The 14,819-nt window shown below is 36.0% G+C and overlaps 1 protein-coding gene across 2 annotated transcripts in view; it reads right to left on the bottom strand.

Moving 5' to 3' along the window:
* Positions 1–14,819, bottom strand: part of PRKG1 (protein kinase cGMP-dependent 1) — a 1,297,582-nt gene that overhangs the window by 361,857 nt on the left and 920,906 nt on the right. For both annotated transcript variants that reach the window (XM_037803756.1, XM_037803755.1), the window contains exon 5: positions 2,780–2,843. In XM_037803756.1, coding sequence (XP_037659684.1) covers positions 2,780–2,843 — 64 coding nt within the window. The remainder of the gene's footprint in view (positions 1–2,779; positions 2,844–14,819) is intronic.

The following is a 14,819-nucleotide window of genomic DNA, read 5'->3' as shown; positions in this document are numbered from 1 at the left end:
TCTCTTTCTCTCATGTCGCGTATCTATTGCAACAAGAAGTCTTTTTCAGCTCTCCTTCAAAATATATTCAGAATCTGACCATTTCTCAATCTTCTTTTACCACACCTTACAAAGCCACCATTAACTCTTCCCTGGATTATTGCAGCAGCCTCCTTAATCTTTTCTCAACACAGCAGCCACAGCAATCCCGTTAAAAATGTACATCAGATAATTTCACTGTTCTTCGGGCCGTCCATGACTGCCACTTCACTCCAAGTAACAGCCAAAGTAATTGCAGTGCCGTGTTAAGTAAAATAAAATGGCGACCAGCATTGTGCATTGACAGGAGGGACCCCTTCCTGAGAATGGATTTTCCAGAAAACAATTGTCCTGCTGGGACTTTCCAAGAAAAGAGAAAAATGGAACACACCCTACAAAAATTGCAGATAAACAACACCTGGTGATAAACCAGATTCAGTCCAGCAGAGATAGCTTACCGGAATGCCCAAGCATGCCACATTAATCAATGTATATCTGTTCCCTGCTTTGTAAGACCCCTCTAGGTAGTAAGGAACTTTAATGTCAACTAGTCCTTTTAACCTCCCCCAGCTGTGACCAGAAGGCTTTTGAGACTCTCACTCTGACCGCTCCCCTCCCCCCCCCCAAGTTTCTCTTTCAAAAAACCTGCAGCTGTGATTATGCTGGTGACTGTGTTTCTTTACACAGGACTTCATGGTCTTATATGATCTGTCTGTTCCTAAATACTCCACCCATACCTTCCTTGGAATCCTTGCTTCAATCTAGTCACACAGCCCCCTGGCAATCCTCAGACTCCCCAGCCATACTCTCCCTGGAGCTTTTGCACAGGCTCTTTCCTTGGTCCCAGCTCTCACCTCCTCCCAAGACTTTAATCAACTAACAACCCTACTTACAAATACTAACCCCCAAACTCCATCTCTTCTCCTTTCCTCTTACATCTATTGAATATGCTGCATATATTTTTAAATTATTTACTCTTTACTGTCTATCTCCCTTTGGCTCCCTTCCCAATAATCTAAGCTCCATAAAGACAGAGACTTTTGTGTTGTTTTGTTTTCATTGCTACATGCCCAGAGCCTGGAAAGATACTGGAAAAAATGCAGTAGCATTAGATAGATAATGCTATAAGAAATAAAAACAATCACTAGGAAACCTCGATTCTAAGCACTCTGAAGGGCAATAAGGGAGATTTACCTGCAAAATATGTTCAGGTGGGGAAGAATTCCCCTAGGCCACCCTTTGCCCCAAGGCTAAACATTTACATCTCATTTCACTTCTATTTACCCAATTAAGTTCCTTCTGTAAATGAATGTCCCTTAAACACTTGTTAATCCCATCCTGCCCATCCTTCCCTTTCCCCAGGCTCAAAAGCCTTCCAAGGCTTCCTATTGCTAGGACGAATCCAAAGTATCTCCCTGGACCGACTAGGCCCTGCAAAATCCCATCTCTGGCACATTCTGCATTCCAGCCACAGGGGACCATTTTGGCCTTTATTCATCCATTTGGTTCCTTCTGCTGATCACAGTCCCCCTTCATGCAGCTTACTCCGACTTAGTTTCCAGAGCTAGGCTCCTCATATTTCCTCAAAAATATTTCCAAGGCCCCCCAGACTATGTTGGTTCCCATAAACCCATAAATGCTGCAGCACCTTATATTTTACCTTTTGCCTTGTATCACAAAGTTATTCAATCATTTGGGCAATTGGTTGACTAATATGAATCTCCTGTTTTTAGACCTTAAACTCCATGAAGGCAGGACTGTGTCCATCTCATTTACTGTTACATCCCTGGACCTGTGATTATAGGGATACTAGGTAAACATTAGCTGAATAAATGAAGATAAATGAATGAATCTGACACAGAATGTTTCCCTTGCCTGACCTATCTCTGTCTCGTAGATTTTCCTGGACTGTCTGACTAGCCTGAATTGCTGAATTCATTTCTTGCTTGCTGAATCTGATTTAGGCTAACTCTGTTCCCCACGTTGCCCACCTCAGAATACCAGGGCATTTCCAGTGTTCTCAGATTCCCATCAACTCATCTAGGCTTCCTCAGCAGAAGGGAACAGGTAATTTTTGCTCAATTCAACCTGAAATAAAACTCATATATCCAAAACCTTAGGAGAACAGCTTTAGACACTAAAACCAGTGCTATAAATTTGATCTTGAGGTCATTGGCTTGGCTGGAGGAACTGTTAAATGATGAATCTCAAAGAAGCAGCACCTGATTGAATAACCTAAAGCTCAGTGTTTCTCCTCTTCTTTAAAACCATGGCTGGACAGGGTCAGAGAACAAGAAGTAACAGTGACACTTCCACATTCAGACATAAAATTCTGTGTATAAAACAAATTTATATGCTAATAAATTACATATCCAACTGCTCTTTTCTGTTGTTAATTTCTTAATCTGAAGCTTCACAATGGCAGTAGCTATAATTTTGCTTTCCACTGAGTAAAATAAGACAGAAACATATCATCTCCCATTTTTGGAAACCAAAGTAACATTATATTTGCCATAAGGAAAAGCTTTGCTCTCTGCAGTTAGACTTCCATTTTTCTAACTGTGTATAAATGTCGGATGTACTGAGCTGCTTTTCATTTGAAGTCAAATGTGTAACTCATCTCAGAGCTTATAAAAAAATGCAAAAACAAAACCTAAAAGGTCCCTCAATGGCTTGTGACTTGTCATCACATAGCTATTAAAGAAGCCAGCAGGGCAGGCTGTGTCCCCTCTCAAAAAGTTCAAGAGCTGAAAACAATTACCTCTTCAAGGACGTCAGCAAGCTTACTAAGGATCTCTTCAGGAAGGCTCTGGAACGTTGGTACGCTGAAAAACAAAACAGAGAATGATGCTGAAGGCATGAAAAGAACTTATTTTCCTAAATAAAGCAGTAATATTTCTGAATGAAAAAAATCTGCAGATGAAGAACAAAACAATCATTTAAGTATTGTTTCAGCAAAACAGGGGAAAGGCATGTTATACTAGAAAAACTTGAAAGTTGGACAGAACTGAGTTCAAATCCCACTTATATTTTTCTGCATGACCTTGTGTGCCTCACTATAATGGGGAGAAAACCACTCTCTCCCTTATCAGTTTGCTGTCACCAGATTCCTTCCAGCTCCACCCCTCTACACACAGGCCAACTCCAACTCTCCTTTAGGAACTAAGCTTGATTGATCATACATTCAGAACCACAAGCATTCATTCAACAACTCTGGAAAGCTCTTCAAAGCTAACCATTCCCCAGTTAGGTTGGATCCTCCTATTATGAGCTCTTTTCTTCCTCACTATTAACTGTAATTAAATAATCTGTTTTTTGTTGTTGTTGTTACTGCAAGTCTTCCCTGTTGAAAAGAAAATTCTCGAACAGGAACTGTATCTGTCTTGCTCACATCTGTGTTTTCTATGACTTACAAATAATATAAACTCAATAACACACGATGAATGAAGTGACGAAAGCATGGATATGTGAATTCATCCTACGACAATTTTAAGGATCAGCCCAACAAGGTGGAACAAAGATCTGGATCCATGGTAGACACTCAAATATGTTAGTTCCCTTCTTCCTTTCTCCTTTTCTGGTTTCCCCCACAGAGCAGTAAATGAAAATATTGAGTAACGTTGAATGCACAACCCAACAAAACTTATTTTATACATAAAACAGTAATGACTTAAATGAAAAAATGCATGAACCTATAATTTCTGAAACTCTACCGGAAAAATTTAACTCGGCTGTGGAACTAAATTCTCACTTAATCATATCTCCATAGTTGAATAGAGAAGATACTATAGATGAGTCCATATATATTTGCATGCCCTCTGATATCTGACCTACAGAATAATGCTGATTTGATTAGCATGATATATTAAAAGAAGCACAGCATACTGTTTTGATATAAGCATGAAAGTTTTGCTGCTAATTTGTTACTCTCATTTCCTTTTTACTTAGGATAAAGCTACTGATAAAATCCCAAGGTTTTGAGAAGAGGTGCAACAATTCACCCAGGACCATCTTTTCCACCTGATTTACTGCTGTGGTCGGAGCCTTGTGGGTTTAATTTCCAGAAGGCAGTCTATTTCAGCAGCTGGATGTAAGATATCACAAAAAGAGACAGAAGAAGATAGAAGCTGTTTCCACAAATTATGCAGGTTGAAAACTTTAGTCCTTCCTCATACTTTTAATGAGCTATATTTCAGTTTCTTCTGAGATGTCTGACTAATTAGATTGCTTACAGGTCCCAGTGGGTATTTGTGAAAGATGCAAACTACTACTGAGCTTTTCTTGTTTTATTATAATTGGCTCCCTTCTCTAGCCAGGCCTGTTACTTTTATACTAGGCTTTTTATTTCAATCTTTGCTGTGACTATGTCAAGCCATACTACAATACTTTCATTTTCATGAGAGTCCTCATACATGAGGAAAAATTTAATATTTGCTTTACCACCTTACACATTATTGAAAACAAAAACATTAAGTTTTAAGAAGGCATTTTAAATATATAGTATCTTTGATAATTTTAAATGCCTTTTAAAATGCTTTAAAACATTCAGCAGCATTTATTACTAATAAAATTAAGGATAATGTTAAAGATGAAACACCAAAAAATCATCAGTAATAACTGAAGTTCTTTTAGATTTAACAAAATGGAACTCATTTAATAGAAAAATAACTGTTTTCACTTTTACAAATTACTTCAGGAAACAATTCTGTAGCCATCTTTAAAATCTTAAGAACTCTATTTCTCCAAACAATAGGTAAGTTCTCTCATGTAATTAATTTGCTTTCTAAGAATTACTGGTCCACTAATAGCTTGAACATCAAAAATAAAACAATTGAGGATATTCATAGTTTGACATTCTATTCATGAAATATATTTGTTGAATTTTCTCAAATACTTCTAGTATACCAATTTAGACTCCACTAATTTGGACATATGATAATTCAAGACAAGGTTGCCTATGATTTAGAAAACAAGGAAAAATAATTGCAAAGACAAACTTCCAGAGAAAATGTTTAAATACTAGAGCAGAATATTTTCATGTATATAAAAACATAATTTATGGTAACAATTTACAAGCTAATTAAAAATAATAGTTAGAGACCTATTTAAATGTTTTGGTTCCCTAAGAACTTGCAATAGGCCTGAACTTATAGAATATACCTGAATGTAATATAACAGAGATGAATTAATGAGTGGCACTTTTCCATTGTTTTTTTCCTAGTTGAATGAAGCAAAGACTTGGAATTTGTAATAACAATAATAGAAGATAAGATTTGAGTGCTTTCTCTTTACCAGTCACTGGCCTGGGGATTTTATAGATACCGTGAATTTTATTTTTGCAACAACTCTATCAAATGACCATTGTTATTGCTGCCCATTTTAAAGATAAGACAACTGGAACCTTAAGAGTTTGCCTTTCTTGAAGAAAAGACTAAAGTCTTATCTGAATATCTCTTGTGCTGATCACTTACTCACTGAGCTACACACTCTATAGTACAGTACTGAAAAAACCTTTATGTGACTTCCAAAACAGTGCTTAATTCCTTCAGACAATGATTAAGAAATATTGATCAACAATATTAATTGTACACATGTTTGGTGTGGCAGGAGCATACTGGAAGCAATGTAGTTATTTTAGGATATTTGTTTTTCTTATTCCTTTTGTTTTGTTTCAAATGTTTTGTTTTTTTTTTCTATTTTTTTTTGACAAAGTTTAAAAAATTATATCTGATTTAGTAATTTCATTAATTTCCCAACTTTTTGTTCTTGAAAATTATGAAATAAATTGAAAGGCTGAAACAATAGTTCAAAGGTCACCTGTATCCCCACCACCTAGACTCAACAATTGCTAACATCCTGCAGTATTTGCTTTATCTACTTCAATCCATCTATTTTTATATGTGTATGTATAGGTCAATAGGCATACATTTTTTCTAAAACATTTGGGAGGAAGTTGCAGATATCATTAAACTTCACCCCATACATACTTTGGCATGCATACCCTAAAAATGAGAACATTTTCCTAAAGAACTATAATACCATTACCATACATAAGAAAATTAACTCTAATTCCCTATCATCTAAAATTCATTCCATATTCAAATATTACTGGTTATCCAAAAATGCCTTTATTATTTGTTTCTTTTCAAACCAGGATCCTGTCAAAATTCACACTGCTTTTGGCTATTGTATATTTTCAGTCCCTTATTCCATACATAATCCTCCCACCATATTTTCCCCCATGACTGAGTTTTTGAAGAGACTGGGACAACTTCCTTATTAAATATCCCACATGCTGAATTGATCTTAGTGATTTTGTTTCTGGTAATCTACAATATAAAAATAATAACAGAGGGGGAAAATTCCTAATTTGCCAAGTATTTTATTAAAGGCACATGTGATTAAAAAAAAAAACACATATAGAATAACATAATGACATACAGCAGCAGTTCTCAAAGTGTGGTCTCAGAGCCATAGGGTTCCCCAAGACTCTTTCATAGGGGTCCTCAACATCAACACTATTTCTATAATAAGTCAAAGATGTAATTTGCTTTTTTCACTATTTTTCTTTCACGAGTATACAGTAGAGTTTTCCAGAGGCTACATGACATGTAAAGGCATAAAGACTTTGATGGCTGATAGAATGTATGCTTCTATGTTCAGTTTTCTAGAATTTTATAAGGTAGTAGGTTTATGGTGTAAATAGGCTGTTCATAGAAATTAACTCAGTACGCTTGCAGTACTTCTGTGCTCTTACTAGCTGTGTTTTCATTATACCTGCTATAATCTATGTAACCTTACTATCATTCAATAAAATTTTTTGAAATCCTGAGGTTTTCCTTGCACCTAAGTGGAAATATAACAAAAAGAAGTAAATAAATTTTGAGTGTCTTATTTTGCAATAATAATTTTAAATGTTTTTCAAAAATGTCTCTAACTTTAAAAATTTTTTCCAAAACTCTTATAAATTTCAGAATATCATAATACTTACAAATATTACAATTTTAATAATAGAAAGTTTAATATATTTTTCTTATTTTTAAGAATGGATCATTTTCTTTAAAAAGGGTGGTTAGAAAACTCATGTTCTCAGGCCACAACTGCAATTTCTAAGTCTCAAACCATATGAAAAGATAAAAATGAGAGTTTTTTGACTCATAGGTGGGAAGAATCTACTCCAAAGAAATGTGGAGACACTGTAAAGAAGAAATGAAAACATGGCAAAGCCTATTTTTCCCTAGCATTACAGATGCCAATAATTCACCTTATTTTCTTATATAAAAGAACATTTTTGAATAGAATTATCATGCCAGTTAAGTTGTGATGTCATTTTGAGAAAAGTTTAAAGAAAAGGGAATTGAGTTTTTAAACACAGATATGATGAATTTTTTAAAAGCCAAAAATTGTTTGATAGAGCTTTTCAAATTAGAAATGGAAAAGTCAGTAAAGCTTCTTACAAAGTGAGTTACTGTATTGCACTGACCAGAGAAACCCACACGATAGCTGAGAGACCAATAAAGTCTTTTAGAATGTCTGCTGGACAGAAAGTCAGTACATCATTGCACTGCCTCTTTTCAATGACATAGCACTTTGCTTAATTAAAGTTTTAGCTCTAAGCACAAAGACTGAGTTAAGATCTTGTCTGCAGAATTGTACTCTGGCCTTACAAATACATGAATCTACAGAAACCGCTAGACCTGCTGTTGTTTGTATTATATGATATTAGAACTAACTAATCATTGAAGGAGATAATTTTTTATGTGAATGCTGATAACAAACACAAGTGGTGCTGAAATACTCAAAGTATTGAATAACTTTTTTTGAATCTTAGGATTTATCTTGAAAGAACTGTATTTACATTTGTACTGATGATGCAAAAACAATGGTGGCTGCTTGGTACAAATCAAGGCAGTAACACCAAACTACATTAGTTGTCATTACATTCTTAATCATCACATACTCACAGTAAAAAAAAAAAAAAACATAAAATAAAATGCCAGTTTTACTTTTAAATGTTTTTGATGAAACACTATAAGGTATTAATTTTATTAAATATCAAATCTTGAGCATACATCTTTTTAATATTGTGTATGTTGAAACAGCAAATACACTAAAGTGCTTCTGCTATCGAAGTGTGATAGTTATCTCAAGGAAAATCACTTGGAGGTGCAAGCTGAATAAGCCACCTTTTCTCACAGGACATCAGTTTTACCTGAGAATGACCAACAAACTCAGATTTGGGTATTTGGCAGACAATGCTTTGAAAATAAAGTAAGCCTTTCTCTTCAAGGGGGAAAAAAAGCCAAATAATATTTACTGCCAATGATAAAATTCAAACTTGCAAATGGAATTTAAAAACTTCAGGAAACTTTTATCTGCCACCGGGAATTTCACAGCTTCCCAATACTTGAAGACTTTTCTGATGAGATTAATGACTTGCTGAGATTACCAAATGTGACTCTTGATATTGGAAATTCAGCATAATTCTATGAATAAGTATTTTCCAAATGACTAATGCATGGTGTTACAAACCCATGCAGGGGTAAAAGATTAATTGAAAGTGAAATCTGTATTGTAATGTAATAGCATATGAACAATTATACTGATAAGTGTTTTAGTTTCCTAGATTCTAAAACAAATACCATGAATGAGTGCCTACTCTGTACCAGAAATTATAACAGGTACTTGGCATTCATCAAGAAACAAAATTAAAGATTCCTGCCTATTTAGAAGGGAAATAGAATATAAAGAATAAACATAATAAATAATATAGGTAATATATATGCATATACATAATATGTAGAACATTAGATAAGAATTACGGAATTTTATATTATAATAGGTAGGACAGGGTAGCAAAGATTACAATGGGAGGATGGGCAGGTCGAAAGATTAAACAGGACAACCAGGATGTCTTCATTGAGAAGGTTGAGATTTGAGCAGAAATCTGAGAATGTTAAGAGACGAGGCTAAATGAAGATCCGAGGAAAAGCATACAGGCAGAGGGGATAGTAGAGAAAGGGTTGTAAGTGCTTGGTGGATTTCACGAGAAGCTAAGTTGTCAGGGTGCCTAACATGGGCTAGAGGGAGAATAGATGAGCAGAGGTAGTTGTGGGGTAGACCACAAAGAGACTTGTAGACTATGTAAGGACTTGGCTTTAATCCAAGTGAAATGTTTGAGCCTTGGCGAGACAAGATCTTACATATTAGAGATCCTTCTGCAAACTATAAGAAGAATAAACTTTAGGGTGTTCAAGAATAGAAGCTGGTAGACCAGATAGGAGTTGACTGCGGTGAGACATGATGGAGGTCTGGACAGGCTGGAAGCAATAAAGTATTTGGACTTTGTTGTACTTTGAAAGCAGAACCAGCATGATTTCCCAATAGACTGGATGTGAGATGAAAGAAAGAGGGGATACAAAAATGACTCCAACATCTTGGTCTCACAATTGGAAGGAACCTATAAAAACAGTTTAACATTTTTTTCATACTGAACAAAAAAGTTGATTGTTTTTTACTTACTTGTAGCAACTAGGTTTGATTTTACTAGAAGGCTATAGTTTTAAATATAAGCAAAACATATCATAGATGCAGCCCCATAAGGCAAAAACATCTCTTGAACAAACAGAAGTCAGTAATGTTTTCTACCTAGAACAGAACATACAAGTTATATTGATTATTTTTGGGTAAGCATTTGGAGAATAGTAGCCTTTTGATTCTGTCATAAGGAATAAGCTCAGGATCAAAATTAATGCCACTGATATTGATAGGTATTGTTTATTTTATGCCAGTGGCTTCCTACCACCCATACTGATTGAATAAAAGCTGAAGTCTCTGACTTTACAAAGAAATTAATTTCTGTTGATGAAGAATTAAAACAAGGATCCTTCTTAACCTTACAGCTATGTGTTCTTTGCCATTTGGGAGCTCATCAAATGCTTTATTACTCCAGACATATTTTTCTTTCTTAAATGGATCACTCGACATTGATCCTGGTTCAATCTGTTATGCAGACTTCCCCAAGTCTCTACTCCCACATATCATCCCATCTTCTTTACATATGACCAAAAGATTTATTTACTATCAGCATCATTTAGGCCTTCATATTATGGCCAAAACTTTTCAATAGTGGCCTATTATCTATTACGAGAACTAGAGGAATTTTTGTGTAAGAACACTTTAGATGAAGCAAATCACTGTAGAGATGAAGGTATAATTTTATCATCTATAAGATAAAGTTACACTTATCCAGATGATTGTATGGTCGGTAAGATATGGACTTGAGAGAGAATCAGGTTGAATTAAGCTCTACTACTAATTATAGCTGGGCCTTTGTCAGGTTACCCAATCTCTTTAGGTCTCAGCTTTCATACCTTATAAAAAGGCAATAATAGCACCCCCATCACAAAGTAATGTGGTGAAAGCAAGTGAAATAGCAAATAAAAAGTATTAAGAATGTACCTGACACAGAAAACATCAATATACCGCCACACAGTTATAATTATATTTTAGTATTTTTGTCCTTAATGATATTATTGTTCAAGACCTTCTACAATCAAAACAAACTTTCTAATGTAAGAGTGTTGGAAACATAGAGAAAATTCTATATTATATATAATATATATTTTATATAAATATATAAAAATTATATATTTGTATAAGATATAATATATATGTTAATTTATATATTTTTGGTTATATATAGAATTTCTATATAGGAAAATTCTTCATTTTCTTAAACCAAATTATATCTAGTTTGGAGCATCAATTTTTCATTGACCTATTTAATCACATTCATTATTTAGTTCTTCCACAGGGTTATACCAGAATCTAGGAGGCAGGTCAGGCCTGGAAAGTAAGAAGTGAAGTTTCTAATTTCCCTATTACTATGCTCACAAAGGATCCCTGAAGTCCAATGATTGTCTCCTTTTGTGCCCAGAGTAGAAATAGGGAAACTTCGGCCCATTTGGTATCTCTAGTGCTTTGGGTCAGCCTTCCTAAGCAACTCCACAGAGTTGCCTACTCCATTACCCTATTTGGTCTCTATGCCTCCCTGGGGTATCTGAGAATCCCACTCTTAGGGAAATGTCTCCATGGTCCTCCTCTTTCTCATTTTGACTTCAGGCTCTCCCAGTAATCTCTTCAAATGATTTTAGGCTTCTGGAATTGAGTAAAAACTCTGAGACTAAGAAATGCAAAAGGCCTATCAAACTTACTGGGCAAGGGGAAAGGAAAACATAAGAGAAAATATTTCAATAACTAATTTTTGAATAAACTGTCCTCTAAACCCATCCCTAACATTTTCAAGGTCCTGGTTTGCAGTACAACCAAGCCCCAGCCACTACCACCAGCCCGTTCCCCACACAAAGACTCCCTTTGGCCACCAGTCAGACATAGGAGTGGACAATATAGCAGGGCATGGAGAAAGAACCTTGGGAAGAGGGCCATACAGCCCCTGGAAGCAAGCCCAGTGTCCTGATTCCTGGTCTAGAAAAGATGTAATCCTCTTAGCTCCTCATCCATGGGGAAGGGCACACCCCAAAGGAGCTAGTGAGAAATCCTTCTAAAGTAAAGGGTCCAGGGGCTGGTGACTCTAAGAATGGTAAATTCTTCAAGAAGTACATCACATCCTCCCATACCTCTTTACTTATTTTTTTTTTAATTTTAAAATTACTTTATTTTTCAAATTAAAAAAAAAAAAAGTTTCCAAACAAAACAAAGCAAAGCAATGGGAAAAACAAATATCCTGAAATAACTTCATTTATGCTCAGGTATAACTACAGCTCATTAATTTTCTTTTGGTATGGTAGGGGTATATTGGAAGGAATGAAGTTATTTACTCATTTCTTAAGTCTTAGTTCAAATGATTAAGTTAATGATGGCTGAAAAATTAACAATTTTTAAGTGCTTAAAAAAGAGTAAATCCATGAAATCTTCCCCAGTATTCTTGCAACTCTCATTGAGACAAGTTATAGTCTCATCAACTGGGTATCTTTCCTACCATCATAATCATAGACAGCATGTTTAATACATAGGTAAGTAACTTTAGTTCACTGAATCTCAGTGCTTTCACCTATAAAATAGAAATAATAATGTTGGTCTGAGCAATCTCAAATCACTTCCATGAAAAGAAAATGAATAAATTTCATTGATCAAGTTATGTATCAAGCCAGCAAAAACCCTAAATGTATTTTCTTAAGAACCGTTTTCTAAAAATATGCAAAATCCAACAACAAACTTAAAATATGATTTTAATGTTATTCAGTTCTCCAGAGTCACTGGATTTTCCTAAGCAAGTGCCAATCTCCTAGACCAGATCCTGCAACAAATGCCCTTGGCCCCTTGTTTTCAAACTTTAAACTCATTAGAGGTCATGCGGTAGGTCCAAGAAATCAACATATATTTTTTAACATTTACCCAGATGATTCTAAGGTGTAGCAAGGTTGGCAGCCTTACTACTTAACTATTTCCAGTAAGTATATGATAATTTTAAGAAATCGCTAAAAATCACAAACCAATTCCAGCTTATTATCCAAAGTTCAGACAAACTTTTGCAACCTACATCTTGCCTTATTTGTCTTTGAATTCTTGCCTGTTTGTGGAAACTTCTTCAAGACTCATTTCAGGGACAATCTCTTCTGGGAAATAATGTCTGAGGACTTTCCATCTACATTTAAGTAGGCATCCCTCCTGAATAGTACCTATACTTGTATCATCACCAGCCGTTGGCACATTTGTCTCCCTCACTAATCTATAAACACATTGAAAACCCCACTGCATAATAGTTAAAGCAGGGATTTGGAGTTGAAAAAAAAAAAAAAAAAAAAAAAGATGGTTTCAAATCCCAGCACCTCCTCTTCCTAGCAATGTAACTATGGGCAAGTTATGTAAAGCCAATAAGCTTTCATTTCCTCAAACAAAATGAAGCTTCACTTTCCTGAAAATGAATACAACAGAACCTAGTGCATGGAGCTCTTGGGAATATTAAGTGTGAAGAACCTAGCAAAGGAACTGACATAGAGTAAGCACTCAATTAAAAGGATATATAATTTAGCTCATGTCATGCAATACTTAACACAGAGTGTGTCATTTATTAGGTACTCAAAGCATGCAAATTCAAGGAATATATAAAATAAAACCAAATGCAATGAAGCAATAGTGGTTCTGATCCAGGGTCACTCCTCAGGGTTGTGCAGTTCGCCCACTGTACCAAAACAGCAGCATGGTGGAGAAATGGGGGTTAAAACTCCATGCACCCAAGGAGGGACAAGATGGTGGCATAGAGAGGAGTGGAATTTAGTCAGTCCCCTGGAACAACTAATAAACAATGAGGAACAACTAGTAAATAATTTGGAATAACTGCTGGGGGACATCGTACACCAACCTGGATTGGAAGGAATGCCTGACATCACAGCATAAAATCTGCAAGTAAAAGCTGTGGATCTGTGCTGAGAGCCCCCTCCCCCACAGCAGGCTTAGCTGCAAAACCTCACTGTGGTAGAAACTAGCAGCACTCTCTGAGTGAGCCAATATAGCTCAGCTGAGAACCAACTGGGGTTTTAATTAACAAATGTAGATTGCTGAATACAAGCTACAAACCCCCAACAGACAGACAGAGGCTTTTAGTGACAACTGACCTTAAAGAACCAGAAGACTCATCTGTCCTGGGAGGGGGAGCGCAGAAGACCAGGTGTTACCTCTGGCTGATGAGTGAAACTGGGTGGTCATGTACTGGCTCCAAAAGGGGGCTTTCTTTTTTTTTCCAAAAGAGAGGCTCAGAGGAGAAAGCCTCAGCTATTTTCAATTCACAGCACTCTGACCCAGATAGGGGTGGAGATAATTGAGTCAGACAGACAACAATTCAAATGCAGATGATAAGTCCCTAGGGGGGTGTATTTCCCTAAGAAGAAAGAGGTGGGGCCCAGCTTCCCCTTCAGAATCAGACCCCAGAGCCTGGGGGAAAACAGCCAAAACAGAAACTGAAGGGACCACACCTCCTTACACAAGTCAGGAGCAACAGGTTGACAGATGCCACCTGATGGGCAGGTTAGGAAAGGCACAGTGACTGGAGACCTCACAGGAAAGTCTTGTCATTCTTCTAAAATGCACCTTTAATACTACCTCATTCTGAGACCTGAATCCATGCTGATCTGGGAAAATCTGATTGGGGTAACCAAGGAAACCAGGTGCCTGGACAACAGAAAACTACAATCTACACTGGGAAAAATGAAGATATGGCCCAATCAAGGAAAAAACTTACACCTCAATCAAGATACAGTTGAGATATAGTTTCACTTTAATGAAACAATCTATTAAAGACAGTCAAAGAAATATGCTAAATCAAATCAAAAAACAAATCAACAAGTTCAGGGAAGATATAACAAAAGAGATGAAGGCTATAAAGAAAACACTGGGCGAACATAAGGTAGAAACTGAAAGCTTGAAAAAAAACTACTGGCAGAATCTATGGAAATGAAAGGGACAACACAAGACATGAAAAACACAATGGAGACATACAACAGATCTCAAGAGGCAGAAGAAAACACTCAGGAACTGGAGAACAAGACACCTGAAAACCTACAAACACAAAAGAAGAGATATGGAAAAATATGAGCAACATCTCAGGGAATTGAATGACAACATGAAGCAAGTGAATGTACATGTCATGGGTGTCCCAGAAGGAGAAGAGAAGGGAAAAGGGGCAGAAGCAATAATAGAGGAAATAATCAATGAAAATTTCCCATCTCTTAGGAAAGACATAAAATTACAGATCCAAGAAGCACAGCACACCCCAAACAGAA

The sequence above is a fragment of the Choloepus didactylus genome, chromosome 15, assembly GCF_015220235.1.
Source record: "Choloepus didactylus isolate mChoDid1 chromosome 15, mChoDid1.pri, whole genome shotgun sequence".
NCBI lineage: Eukaryota > Metazoa > Chordata > Mammalia > Pilosa > Megalonychidae > Choloepus > Choloepus didactylus.
Note: the sequence above shows the minus strand (reverse complement) of the source record. Positions and strands in the feature narration are given on the sequence as shown.